The sequence below is a fragment of the Hyperolius riggenbachi genome, chromosome 3, assembly GCF_040937935.1.
Source record: "Hyperolius riggenbachi isolate aHypRig1 chromosome 3, aHypRig1.pri, whole genome shotgun sequence".
Taxonomy (NCBI): Eukaryota; Metazoa; Chordata; class Amphibia; order Anura; family Hyperoliidae; genus Hyperolius; species Hyperolius riggenbachi.
The window spans coordinates 223,407,604-223,421,335 of record NC_090648.1 but is presented as its reverse complement, the minus strand read 5'-3'; the positions used below and the strand labels follow the sequence as shown (position 1 = coordinate 223,421,335).

The 13,732-nt window shown below is 41.2% G+C and overlaps 1 protein-coding gene across 2 annotated transcripts in view; it reads right to left on the bottom strand.

The window, feature by feature from the left end:
- Nucleotides 1-13,732, bottom strand: part of LOC137563414 (protein KTI12 homolog) — a 53,853-nt gene that overhangs the window by 23,386 nt on the left and 16,735 nt on the right. For both annotated transcript variants that reach the window (XM_068275828.1, XM_068275829.1), the window contains exons 4-6: nucleotides 10,144-10,196; nucleotides 2,895-2,950; nucleotides 545-624 (exon numbers count right to left, since the gene is read on the bottom strand). In XM_068275828.1, the coding sequence (XP_068131929.1) occupies nucleotides 545-624; nucleotides 2,895-2,950; nucleotides 10,144-10,196 (189 nt within the window). The remainder of the gene's footprint in view (nucleotides 1-544; nucleotides 625-2,894; nucleotides 2,951-10,143; nucleotides 10,197-13,732) is intronic.

The following is a 13,732-nucleotide window of genomic DNA, read 5'->3' as shown; positions in this document are numbered from 1 at the left end:
GTACTTTCACGCTGGCCGCCGTGATGACGCAAGGCGGCCGGCGTGTGACGTCAGCCGCGTCATACGCGGAAGAAGAAGCCCGACACTCGGCCGAGTGTCGCCCGGGCTGCCGCCGGTCAGCCATTCCGGAGCAGGGACTAGGAGAGGAGCCAGGACGCCGTCGTGGGACCTCCCGACCAGCACTGGGCTGGAGAAATCCCCGGGTGAGTACAATTTTCATTTTTAAGATGAGCTCGGAGTCCCTTTAAACAATGCAGATTGCCTTGCTGTCCTGCTGAGCCTCTGTTTCTAATATTTTTAGCCATAAACCCTGAACAAGCATGGATATCAGGTGTTTCTGAATGAACTCTGAATAGATTAGCTGCATGCTTGAGTCAGGTGTGTGATTCAGACACTACTGCGGCCAAAGAGATCAGCAGGACAACCAGGCAACTGGTATTGTTTCAACGGAAATAAATATGGCAGCCTCCATATCCCTCTCAACTCAGGTGTCCTTTAAGTCCTATTCTGCAGGTCAGTCTTGTTTTGGGATCCTGATACTTACATGTCCTCTGTATACTGTTCATCTGGACCTCTGTCTTGATTCCAGCTGGAACTGATGTCTGTAGATGTCACACAATGAATCTACAAAACACAAACAGATAAGACCTACAGCATTCCATTATCACCCATCATTCTGTCCTTTACGTTAGCTCCTTGGGTTCAGAATCTCACAAGTATAAATGGGACCCATTAAGACAAGGTGACATTCTCAAGACACTGGTATAAAAAAAAGAGAAAGGTGATAAAAGGAATATCTTTTATAATTAGACTGCAAAATGGAAACTTCAGGCCTTATACAGCTGCCTGAGAGGTCAGCCCCATCGCACAGGAAGACAAGAAAATGTTACTTGAATCATAAAAGAGTTACCCTCAGAATAGTGACTAAAGACTTTCTGACATTAATTATTAAGCTTTTATTGTCTAATCGAGCCAACGTTTTCGGGGCCACTTGAGGGTTCCTTCATCAGGAAAGAGAAGAGGGAGAACTCTAAGAACTCACATCTGTGATGCAACTCGTTTCAGCGGCAAAAGCAAATGCGTATGCGTAATTTCTGGTGTTTAGAAAATATTGAAATGTATACAGTATTTAACTTTGTTATATTATACTGCATTAGTGGAGTCCAATTTCTAAGAGGTTTACAGACTGACAAGCAAAACTCCAGGCATCACAATGAAAACAGGCCAGGGTGTTGCTATACTGACATACTTAAAGAAATGTGAATACAGTTTAAAAGAGAAATAAAAATAGGCTTTTTCTACTTAAAAAAAGAAATAAAATAAATAAATAAATCTCTTCCCATCTATATGGTTGGAAGATGCAGATTTTTATGCAGAGTCACTTGCCTCCTGCTGTTTTACCTTAGCCAAAATCTTGGGTGGTAAGGGCAGTTCAGAGCTTGAGTAACATTTAAATTTACATCAAATTTAAATCAATACAATTCATACACTGTATATACTCAAAGATAACCAGAAATGTGAGCCATGAAGGTGGAGTGTGTGTTGGGATAACGACTTATCTGCGAGTGTAAAGTGTTAATTTTCTGGTTAGGTCTGGGTCTGCCCCCCTCCCACCACATGCAGAGCACATATGTATATTTGAAGAAGAGTACATGTGGGAAACTTGTCTGTAACTATAGTTGCCCCTTCTGGCTCTGGTAGCAGCCCTCACATATCTGCCTTGTTTATTAGCAGGGTTTGTTCTAATCTGGATAGAAGCTCCTTAATTTATCAATGTAAAATACATAACTGATTTGAACTGGTTCCGGATGTGCTCTATGCCCTGTTCGGAGACTCTTATCAGTGCCAAAGCATAGATTTCAATACACTGGCTCCGTGCACTCCCGCTCCCCTCTACACTCAGCTGTTCGAAGACAGCTGAGCTCTGTTTGCTTTGCACTGTGATCACACAAAAGGAGTAAAAAAAGGCTCTGCGATGAGATATCATGTGACAAGATAAGATAAACATACTAGCCCTACTAAGAAATTATCTGAAATCCCTTTCTATTACAGTACAGCAAGAGTTAAAAAAGATGTAAGTTATCTAGGCAAAATAGCTTGTCAAACAGCTTGTTGAATTCAGGCAGGTTTCCTAAAAAATAAATACAAGCCAAAAGGCTCATATCTATAAGGGAGATGACAAATAAGGTTTGAGGCCTTGTTCACATTATAAATCGCCAGCGCTATCGCAAGCGCTGAGCGATTTATTGAGCTTTTTAAAGCGCTTTTCCCTGCACTTTGAGCTTAGAAAAGCGATTTTGTAAGCGCTTTTGATGAGCGATTGTGATTTTTATTTTCCTGACATCAGTCCGGAAGTGAACTCTTTGAACCAAAAAAGAATAAATACAATGTATTTATTCTTAAAAGCGCTCGGGAAATCGCTATATAAAACACTTTTTCAAGCACTTCGCGATTTCCCTATACCTGCCATTGAGCTAAAGTGCGCAGAAAATGGTACATGTAGAACATTTGCGATTTTAAAGAAATCGAAACGCTCAAATGATTGATTTCTAAAATCGCCAGCGCTTAAAAAAAAATAAATCAGCAAACGCTCATAGTTTGAACGAGCCCATAGTACAGGAAAGTACAAAGGGTCATCACTTATGCTTTTTCAGCTTAAAAGGCACAGTGTAGATTGTAAACTGCAACTGTGACGGTCACATGCAATCTTTAAAATAAAAGTTATGAAACAAACTAAAAATATGAGACTTTTCTATAATTCTAATGTTCTATTAATCATCCGTATTTCAAATACAATTTACTATCTCATAAGTTTATTTTCACTTCAGCCATGCAGTCCCAAATCAGTTGTAAAAAAATAAAAAATAAAATCCAAATATAAATATGCAACATACCAGGCAGTGTGGAGTCTGTGCATGTTTTATCAAACAGAACAGCTCATATCTGTATCCTAGAAAATAACCAAAAAAAATTAAAATAAAAAAATGTGTATTTATACATACAATCTTTAGTGAACTCTGACTAGTAATTTCTGGTGCGCAAAATGACCAATAATGGGATGACAGTGTCATAAAAAATGAACTGGGCAACACATGCTATCCTGTATTGCCTATAAAACTACGTTAACTGACCGGAATACAAAGCAAGGATTTTGTATTACTGCCCATGTGGTTCTGGTGGGTTTCCCAAAACAGTCATTCCAGACCAGTGAGTCGGCTGATTACATCTCAATCAAAACATACAACTGACCCACAAAATGTCTGATTTCTCTCAGGCAGGGATCACATTTGAGAAAATCCACATGGTTTTGCCGCATACAAAAAATGCATGCAGAATCACAATTGTAATTACAATGATAGCCTATGAGGTTGTTGCGTTTTCTGGAGGCATATGCGATTCAGCATAGTGTAAAAAAATTAAAAAATTAATAATAACACAACCTGCACTACTTTTCTGCACAATGCATGTGATTTTCCATTAAAATCAATGGCTACTGTAAAAAAAAAAAAAAATTAAATGCACCACAAAACGCATAATTGTGCAGCAAAATGTTTGCGAGGAATCGCCCGTGATTCCTGCAGATCCAAGTGTGATCCATCCCTCAGTGACACAAAACATACACCAAGAGAGCCATGTTTACAATGTTGTATTACCATCATGAGATATGTAAAGTTTTACCTTAAAGAGGACAAGTTAAAAAAAAGAAGCCATCAGTTGCAATCCCTGCGTCATTCCATTAATAAGCAGGAAGCAGTCCACAGGGAAAAGGTTATTTACAGGTTAGACCGAATATGTATTGTAATCGACTGCAAGTGTGCACTTGTTATCTGCTCTCATTGGATTTAAATATTTACCGGTAGCTGCCATCTGCTCCATTATCTTTTGCATAGTTCCATTTACAGATAGGTTGTATTGTACAGTCAATTTACTAATACCATATCCTAATATTTCAAGATGACTACATATTTAAATGCACGGTTGCAGGACATGTCCATGTTTACAGGCTAGTTATTTTATTTGAATTTGGTCTAGCAACTGGGAAACCATTGCCTTTTTAAACTTGGATAGATTTGGTCCATCTTCATTCTGTATACAAAGCAAAAATAATAAAACGCTTATACACACCATGCAATTTTCCCATCAGATCGACAGATGGATCGAAAATTTCCAGCATGTCTGATGATCTGCTTTCGATCGAGAAAGGGATTGATTTTTAGATCAGTACTGCACAAAATCAATCCATTTCTCGATTGGAAGCAGATCAGACATGCTGGAAATTATCAATGGATCTGTTGAGCTGATGAGAAAATTGCATGGCGTGTATAAGCCTTCAGGGTACACTAAACCAATAAGTTTTGGCCTATCAGCCAGCCCAGTCAATGATGTGATGTTTTTAGCTTCCTTTAAGTACATTGATTCTTCTTCTTCCAGCCTCCTGCAGCAAGACAGCTAATTTTGGCACAGAGCTGCACTGAGGATTTGGGTGCATCCATAGCACGTAATGAGAATGAAGGCTTTAGCAGTGCTCAGTGACTAATTTGGGTGCCGGCATTAAGCCTGCCAGTATTTGTTTTTTTTAAAGCTACATGCCAGTGATGTTTGAATATTGTCATACTCGCATATAAGCCTAATTTTTCAGCACAAAGAATGTGCTGAAAAAAAAAGTTACCCCCTCGGCTTATATGCAAGTCAGTGGAGCAGAACAGATGGTGGAGCAGGATTTGTTACTGGCTGAGGAGTCTAAAGATCACGCACTAGTGATCCTGATCTTTCCAGCTGGCTCCCTGCAATATGGTGTGCAGAGTGCACTGCTCAAGACTACCTATGTCCCCTGGCTTGTGGGGTGGAGCATGCAAGCAAAGTGTTAGTGGTGCAATTATCGAGGATTCTGCCTATGTGGCAATCGCTGTCTCATATCTATGACGCCATGACAACTTGAGACACAGCTGTATCATCCTTGGGGCTTTGGGGGGGATGACTTGGCTACTGTGGAGGGGGCTATACTGGGGAGAGGCTTATATGTGAGTCAGTCACCTTTTTCCTGGTTTTTGAGGAAAAAGTGGGTACCTCGGCTTGTACGCGATTCGGCTTATATGCAAGTATATACGGTAAATGTCTTCCTCAAATCTATATGTCCTGAAGTCCACACTGGTCAGTAGGGATGGTAATTGATGTGCAAAAACATTTGAGACGATTGAGAATTATGCTTGTTATTATTTTGTTTTATTTATATAGCGCCAACATCTTCCGTAGCACTGTATAATGTTCAAAAACATAATAATGGGGAGCATAGATACATGAGCAGTTCAACATACTGTACAATCAGGACAACTAGTGATACAAGTACAGACATACACAATTGATTGTTTAGTTTGAAAAACGTCAATACTGATGGAAGATTATTTACTAAAATGCACAAAAACAGGAAACACAAGGGAGAGGTCCCTGCCCTTGCAAGCTTACAATCTAGAGCAGGCATGGGCAAACTTGGCCCTCCAGCTGTTACAGAACTACAAGTCCCACAATGCATTTGCCTTTATGAGTCATGACTGTGGCTGTCAGACTCCTGCAATGCATTGTGGGACTTTTAGTTCCGTAACAGCTGGAGGGCCAAGTTTGCCCATGCCTGATCTAGAGGGTAGTGGAGTTGGGACACAAAGAATAGACAAATGGGTTAGCAAATGAGGCAGTGAGCTTTAAATTACAGCTATAGCAAATTATAGGCTTCTTTGAAAAGGGGTATCTTGAGGGTACAAGTGACAGTTCTGGAGGAAGACGAGAAAAAAAAGCACTGGTGCAGGGGAGGGCTACAAATTTATAATGACAGGTCCTGGAGGGGTTAAGGGGCGGGATTAACCCCATAGTATGCTGACATGGATGGAAAAGGTGTATCTTGAGGGTACATTTGAAAATTTCCAGGCTTAGCAAGATGGACAAGCTGTGGAAGAGTGTGTCAAAGCAGAAGTGACACTTGTGAAAAGTCCTGCATGCGAGAGTGAGAGGAGGAAAAGGGTCTGTTGGGAGGCGCAAAGGTTCCAGGAGGGATGACATCTGGATATTAATATGGAAATGTATGGAGAGGATAGCCTATGTAGAGCTTTGATTTGAATGATAGTAGGAGTTTGGGTGATTTGCAGCCAATGGAGGTATTGGCAAAGAGAGGTGGCATTACAGCTGCGGGGAGAAAGGAGGATGAGATCAGCAAAGCTCAGTAGGGACTGGAGAAGTGCCAGTCTGTTTTTTACTGCATAGATTTGCAGTAGCATTTGCCTAATTCTGCATCGATTTGAAATTATATGCATATCTCAGCCAAGTAGAAAGTTGGCACTGTCCCAAAACGATGTCCTAAAATGCCTTTAATTGTCCGTGGCAAAGGAATATAGAGGAACAAAAATGCCTATAGACATCCGTGGCAGGAGGAAGTAGTGCTTTTGTTCCAAACCGCCTTCAGATGTCTGTGACGTATAGATGCAGAAACACAGAATTGCCTATAGACGTCAGCGGCAGTCTAATGGTTAATCAAATATAAATAAATACCATTAACCAAGATGGTGTAGTCCACAAAGTAATCATAGGAGAACATACATATCTGATTTTACAAAATACCTCTAATGTAATTTTTTGTTAAGATAGCCACTAATGGTACAATTTGCTGAATGATTGTTTACGATCAATTATTTGAATGAATGATCGGAAATTATCTTTTGAGACCACTAATAGACAAAACTCTGCCAACCCAGGAGATTTTTGTCCGTGGTCTCAAACGATCATTTCTGATCGTTCATACAAAGTATCGTTCATAAATGATCAGCTAATTGTATCATTAATGGCCACCTTAAAGAACACGCGACACCCATTCTAACCTAGAAATAAAAAACACATATATAGGTAGATAAATACTACTTCTACTTACATAACAGATGTATTGTGCTATCCACGTAATGATTCCTGTGAATTTTATAAAGGAAAAGCAGAAAATCCTATTCTAGGCAGTGGCCATCTTGCCAAGCTAATGCTGACATCATATCCTCCCTGACTCTTGTTTTCCCCCCTCCTTTCTCTTGCTCATTGTGTATTCATTAGCTGCCCTCCTCCCAGAGTCTTTTTGTTTTATTTACACATCCAATCACTGAGTCACCTCAGCCTTGCTTGTAAACAAGTGATCAGCTAGGCAGGGAAATAAATGGAAGAGGAGGAATAGGAAAAAGAAATAAATGGAAGAGGAGGAATATATTATAGATAAAAAGAACTCCCAGCATTCAAAAGAACTCCCAGCATTCTACTTTTTGGCACTGTTTGGCACTAGGGCCAGTGCTCCTAAAATATGTGATAACTCCAAACCATAACAGCAGAAAGTTTTGCAAGTTTTGAATGCAGGATTAGCATCTTTATCACTTAATACACTCAGACCAGTTGCTGTTGAAATTTCATTTTTATGGTGACAATACCGCTTTAAAAGGAATCTGAAGTGAAAATAAACTTATGATATAATGATTTGTATGTGTAGTACAGCTAAGAAATAGAACATTATTAGCACAGATATGAGTCACAAATTGTTTCCAGTACAGTTGTAAAAAGAGTTTCTTTGAGCTCTGCTACTTTATAAAGTTATGGACAGCACTGTCTTTTGAAGCACTTATCTCAACTGTCTCTCATTGTTTCTTATTTGTTTATGGTTATTCTGCAGAGAAAAGTTCAAAGGGTTACTAGCCCGCTCTGTGAAATCCTTTACAATGCTGAGTGTATTTGTGGAAACTGCAATTATTAGAGAATGATGCAATGTTATAAAAAAAAAAGCTATATACCTGAAAATAAAAATATGACACCTTTTTCTTTGCTACTAATGTTCTATTAATTATCTGTATCATACAAAGAATTCATTATATCGTGAGTTTTTTTTCTTCATTTCAATGTCACTTTAAGGCTCCCTGCACACTGCATGCGAATCCGATTCTGATGTTTAAAAGAGTACTTTCGCGAAAAAAGTAGGCAGTTAAAAAATGTGACAGATGACAGGTTTTGGGAAAGTCCATCTTTTTAAAGCTGGCCACTAATGGTCCAATTTCTACCGAAAAATCGTTCGAGCGATCAGAAATTCTGATCGGACGAAAAATCGTTCACTACACCATCAACTAACCAATCTTTGCTTCCTATCTATCACGACCACCAAGAAAATCCAAATTTTCATTCGACGAAAATTCATTCGGGCGACATTTTTTTCACTCGTTCATAATCGATTGTGTCCACCAATGGAGATTATTTACAACCAATCCGATCAGAATTTCTGATCGCTCAAACGATTTTTCGCTAGAAATTGGACCATTAGTGGCCAGCTTAAAGAGAAACTCCAACCAAGAATTGAACTTTATCCCAATCAGTAGCTGATACCCCCTTTTACATGAGAAATAGAATGATTTTCACAAACAGACCATCAGGGGGCGCTGTGTGACTAATTTTGTGCTGAAACCCCTCCCACAAGAGGCTCTGAATACCGCGGTACTCTGGGCAAACTGCCACAATGTAACAATGTTCACAGACAGGAAATGGCTGTTTAAAGCTGTCTGTAACAGCCAGAGCAGCTAGAAACAGCTACATAACTTGCCCACAGTAACAATGTCACCATGTAATACATGTCAGAATGTGAATCTGGGAGAGGAAAGATTTTACAATGAGCAAACACTGACTAAATCATTTATACATAATTATTGTAAAAATGAAGCACTTTTTTTTTATTAAATTATTTTCACTGGAGTTCCTCTTTAAGGGGGATTCTCAGGGCTTTCTTTGTTTTCAACAGCATTTCCTGAACAACAGTTGCAAAATCTAACTGACATAATAGTGTGCAAGTGATTAGGGAGGCCGGCTGGTATCTTGCTATTTTGGCAGTTAAACTGCTGTTCAGGAAATGCTGTTGAAAACAAAGAAAGCCCTGAGAATCCCCCTTAAAGAGAAACTTCAACCAAGAATTGAACTTTATCCCAATCAGTAGCTGATACCCCCTTTTACATGAGAAATAGAATGCTTTTCACAAACAGACCATCAGGGGGCGCTGTGTGACTGATTTTGTGCTGAAACCCCTCCCACAAGAAGCTCTGAGTACCGCGGTACTCTGGGCAAACTGCCACAATGTAACAAGGCTCACAGACAGGAATTAGCTGTTTACAGCTGTCTGTAACAGCCAAAACAGCTAGGAGCAGCTACATAACCTGCCCACAGTAAAAATGTCACCATGTAATAAATGTCAGAATGTAAATCAGGGAGAGGAAAGATTTTACACTGGGCAAACACTGACTAAATCATTTATACATAATTATGGTAAAAATGAAGCACTTTTTTTATTACATTATTTTCACTGGAGTTCCTCTTTAAGGTGGCCATACATGGTACATTTTTTTTCATCCAATCTTACCATTTCTATGTAGTAGAAGGGTAAATTAAGCGAATATATTGAAAGGATAATTTAGGCCGCTCCCTTATATTACATAGAAATGATAAGATTGGATGAAAAAAAATGGTACCATGTATGGCCACCCTTAAAAAGATGGACTGGCCCAAAACCTGTCATCTGTCACATTTTGCAACTGCCTACTTTTTTCGCAAAAGAATCCCTTTAAATCGGTTTTTACATCAGATTCCGATTTTTAATTGTTACTACATGCTGCGTTTTTTCCTCCGTTTTTCTGTTGATTGCAATTTCTGTTGATTCTGTTGATTGCATTCAGGGAAAATCGGAAATGCAAATCGGAATCAAAACGGATTTGCAGTGTGCAGGGAGCCTAATACTGTCAGAAAATGATGACTGTATACAACTGTTTAAGATGAGCACTGTCCTTTTCAAGACTGAATATGAAAGTGCAAAATGGAGAAAGAAAGAAAGAAAGAAAAAAAAAAAAAAAGCGCATACGGGAGAGAAGAGGATGCACTTTGCGTCATATGGGAGGAAACCATTTTACATACGTCATTTTTATTAATAATATTATTATTACTAAGAAGAAGAGGACAACGGGGGAAGGAACACCCAAGTCAAAGCCCATTATAAGTTGAGAGATCATTAATCAGATGGCATCTATAGTGTGGAGAGAACATGAACACAATCTAATAACAATGGTAACAAGAAGATACTGAAGGAAAAGAAGCAGTCACCTTTAATGTAGTTGAGGGAATCCAGAATCACAACATCTTCTTTATTCAATTTTCTAAAATAGCATAAAACAATAATACATTTCAATACAAATTTCCAAGACGCACAAATTTTGCTAAATCTAATCCACTTAATTTCTAAGATAGAAAGCTTCCAACAAATTACATTATTTTTTTTTGTTTTAGTACTATTGATTAGGAAATGTGAGGGCATTTCTTTCAAGAGTAAAGATTACAACATTTGGAATAAGATATGCTAGTTAGTAAGAAGGATCATTTAATTCATAAAGCTACCCAAATGATTAACATACTTCTGTGACTCTCTTATTCTATACAACCTCTGGATAAAAGGCCAAATCCATCCAGAAACATTAACAGATGTATTTGCTTACAGCAATATCTGCTTTAGTATAAATGTATAAATTTAGCATAAATGTGTTTGTTGTACTGATTATAATTACTGATATTGATACACTGTTCAGCTGTTTGTTCATAACAGGCTACCTATTACACATTCCATTTTGTATTTACAACACAGAAAAGACAAATATTTCCCTAATACCCACAGTTGCATAGCTTTGGCAAAAAATGCACCATTTTACATTTTTTGTACATCCTATTCATTAGACTAGTGTGAGGAAACGCGGAAAAGCCGCCGTCTCTCGAGGTGAGGCGGCTGTTTCCGCGTCCAGCATGGCGTCACAACGCGGAAAAAACGCCGCATGCCGCATGGGCAGTGCGGCGGAATCCGCATTGGTAACGGCGGAATCCACATCAGAGGCGACCCCCGCATTAGATACATTGCAAAACAGTACTGGTGTGGCTGGGACTGATAGTCCACCAAGATTCAGACTTACACGCGCGCGAGCACAGAGGCAGAGTTTAAATAGCAGTTAGAAGGGTGTCGGCTGACCAGCTGGGTCAGCTGACAAATTCCACTGCTCCCATTGGACCAGCAATTAGGGAGGTCCTGGAAAGGTCCTAGAGTATATATACTGCTGGTTGTTCACTTGCTCCTTGTCTGGCGTTGCGTTCACATATGTGGGAGCACCGAGATCCGTAGTCAGATCCGTTAGTGTGCCGGGACCAGCTGGAGCTGTAATCCTACACTAAGCTAGATTCTGTTGATAGCTAAAGTACTAGTTTGATTGTGATTATCTGTTATGACGTTTGCCTGCCTTGACTATCCTCCTGAACTCTGATCTTGCACCTCGATATTTCTGATACTCTGTTGCCGAACCCCGGCTCGTTCCTTGACTCTGCCTCTGCCTCCTGATTTTGTACCCCGATATTTCTGATACCCCGTTGCTGAACCCTGCCTGTACTTTGACTCTGCCTTTGCCTCCTGATCCTGTACTTTATCTGTCCGTGTGTGTACGACCTGGCTTGTCCGACCTCGAGAACCGACCTTACCGTTAGAGGCGGTTCCTCGCTCTGTTAGCGATCCTTCCTCCTGAGGGTCACTTTCAGATATCCCTTCCTACTGTCAGTCTGACTCCTCCCGTCTTGGAGAGCTCAGGTCTGCGGAAGGAATCTGTGCAGTACTCCTTACTGCATTGAGGCCTTGTCCTCTTAGTGTTACAGTTACACCAAACACTACACTCTACTCGGGTGATCAGAGGTAAGTTTGTATATCGGATTATCGGTGAGACTGCAGTTCACTTATAATCTGGTATATATCTGTATTTCCGGTGATACTGCAGATCACCGGTAATCAGATACTTTCTGCGCCCACCGATCGTTACAGAACGCCAGACCAAAAATCAAAATGGACGCAAACACTGGTCGTCTGGGTATGCTTGCCACTTCGGTGGATAACCTCCATCAAGCACTGGGCCAGCACAAAGCTTTGATTGATGCCCTTTCAGGCTCTGTGCAAACCCTCCAGACGTCAGTTGATTCAGTGCGATCCCCTCCTAGTGATGACATACGTATGCCTGTACCTGATAAATTTTCCGGCCACAAGTCTGACTTCCGGAATTTCAAGAGTAGAGTGTTGTCATACTTTGAGTTAAGACCCCGATCCTCGGGGACTGAGACCCAACGGGTCATTTTCATTAAAACACTGTTAACTGGTGATTCCCAGTCCTGGGCATACAACCTGTCCCCCACTAATTTAGCTCTGACCTCAGTCGAGGAATTTTTTAAGGCTATGGCCGTAATATACGACGACCCTGACCTTGCGGCAACTTCAGAGCGGAAGCTCAAACTTTTGCGGCAAGGCAGAGGGTCGGTCGAGGATTACGCAGCAGAATTTCGTAGGTGGTCTGTTACCGCCAGATTCGACAATTTTGCTCTGATGGATTATTTTCTATCTGGGTTGTCGGAGGAGGTCTCTGATTTGATGCTAACCTTATCCGAGCCCGCAACAGTCGATGAGGCCATATCATCGGCCATCAGAGTCGATCGTCGACTACGCCATCAGAGGCAGACTAGGGGCAGTCACCGGGTCAGGGTGACTTCGTATGTGGCACCTCACAGTATGCCCGCAGTAACGGCATCTCCACCGGTGTCACCCTCTCCAGCCTCACCACCACCCGAACCCATGCAAATTGGTCGATCAAGATTGACCCAGGTGGAACGTAGGCGGAGAATAACAGAACAACTGTGCCTGTATTGTGCAGAAGCAGGGCACAGGGTGCGAAACTGCCCTAACAAGTCGGGAAACGGGTCTGCCTAGGAGTAGTGGGGGGTGACACCCTAGGCACTTCATTCTCACCCCAAAAAGAGAAGAAGTTACTTCTCCCCTGTACTATTACGTGGGATGATAAGTCTGTGGACACTGAAGCTTTTATTGACTCTGGCTCAGCGGCCAATTTTATGAACCTTGAATTTGCTCGGGAGTTGGGTATTCCTCTCACTCCAGTAAGTCCCCCCATTCAGGTCACGGCAGTAGACGATTCCCCGCTGCAACGGGATCGTCCCCTGTCTCAGACTCCGCAGGTGAGGGTCACGATAGGGGTATTGCATGGGGAACAGCTACAGTTTTTCGTTTTGAACATGTCAACCTCCACTATTATCTTAGGCATGCCTTGGTTACAGGCCCACTCTCCACAAATCGACTGGGCCACGGGTCAGGTAACCAGATGGTCTGATCGTTGTCACCAACAGTGTCTAGGAAAGGTGACATTGGGTCAGACCAAGGTGTACGTGGAGGGTGTTCCCGAGGTGTATTCCGATTTTTCTGATGTCTTTTGTCCCAAGTCTGCTGATCAATTACCTCCTCATCGCCCGTTCAATTGCCCCATTGATCTCCGTGCTGGTTGTATGCCCCCTAGGGGTCACCTGTATAACTTGTCCGGTCCCGAGAAGTTGGCCATGCAGGAGTACATTCGTGACAACCTGGCCAAGGGGTTTATTCGGCCCTCTCGGTCACCTGCTGGGGCCGGTTTCTTTTTCGTTAAGAAAAAAGACGGGGGTCTTCGACCTTGTATCGACTACCGAGGTCTCAATAAAATCACGGTGAAGAATCGCTATCCGTTACCATTGATAGACGACTTATTCACGCAGGTCACTACTGCAAAGATCTTTTCTAAGTTAGATGTGAGGGGGGCATACAACCTAATCCGCATTAGAAGGGGCGATGAATGGA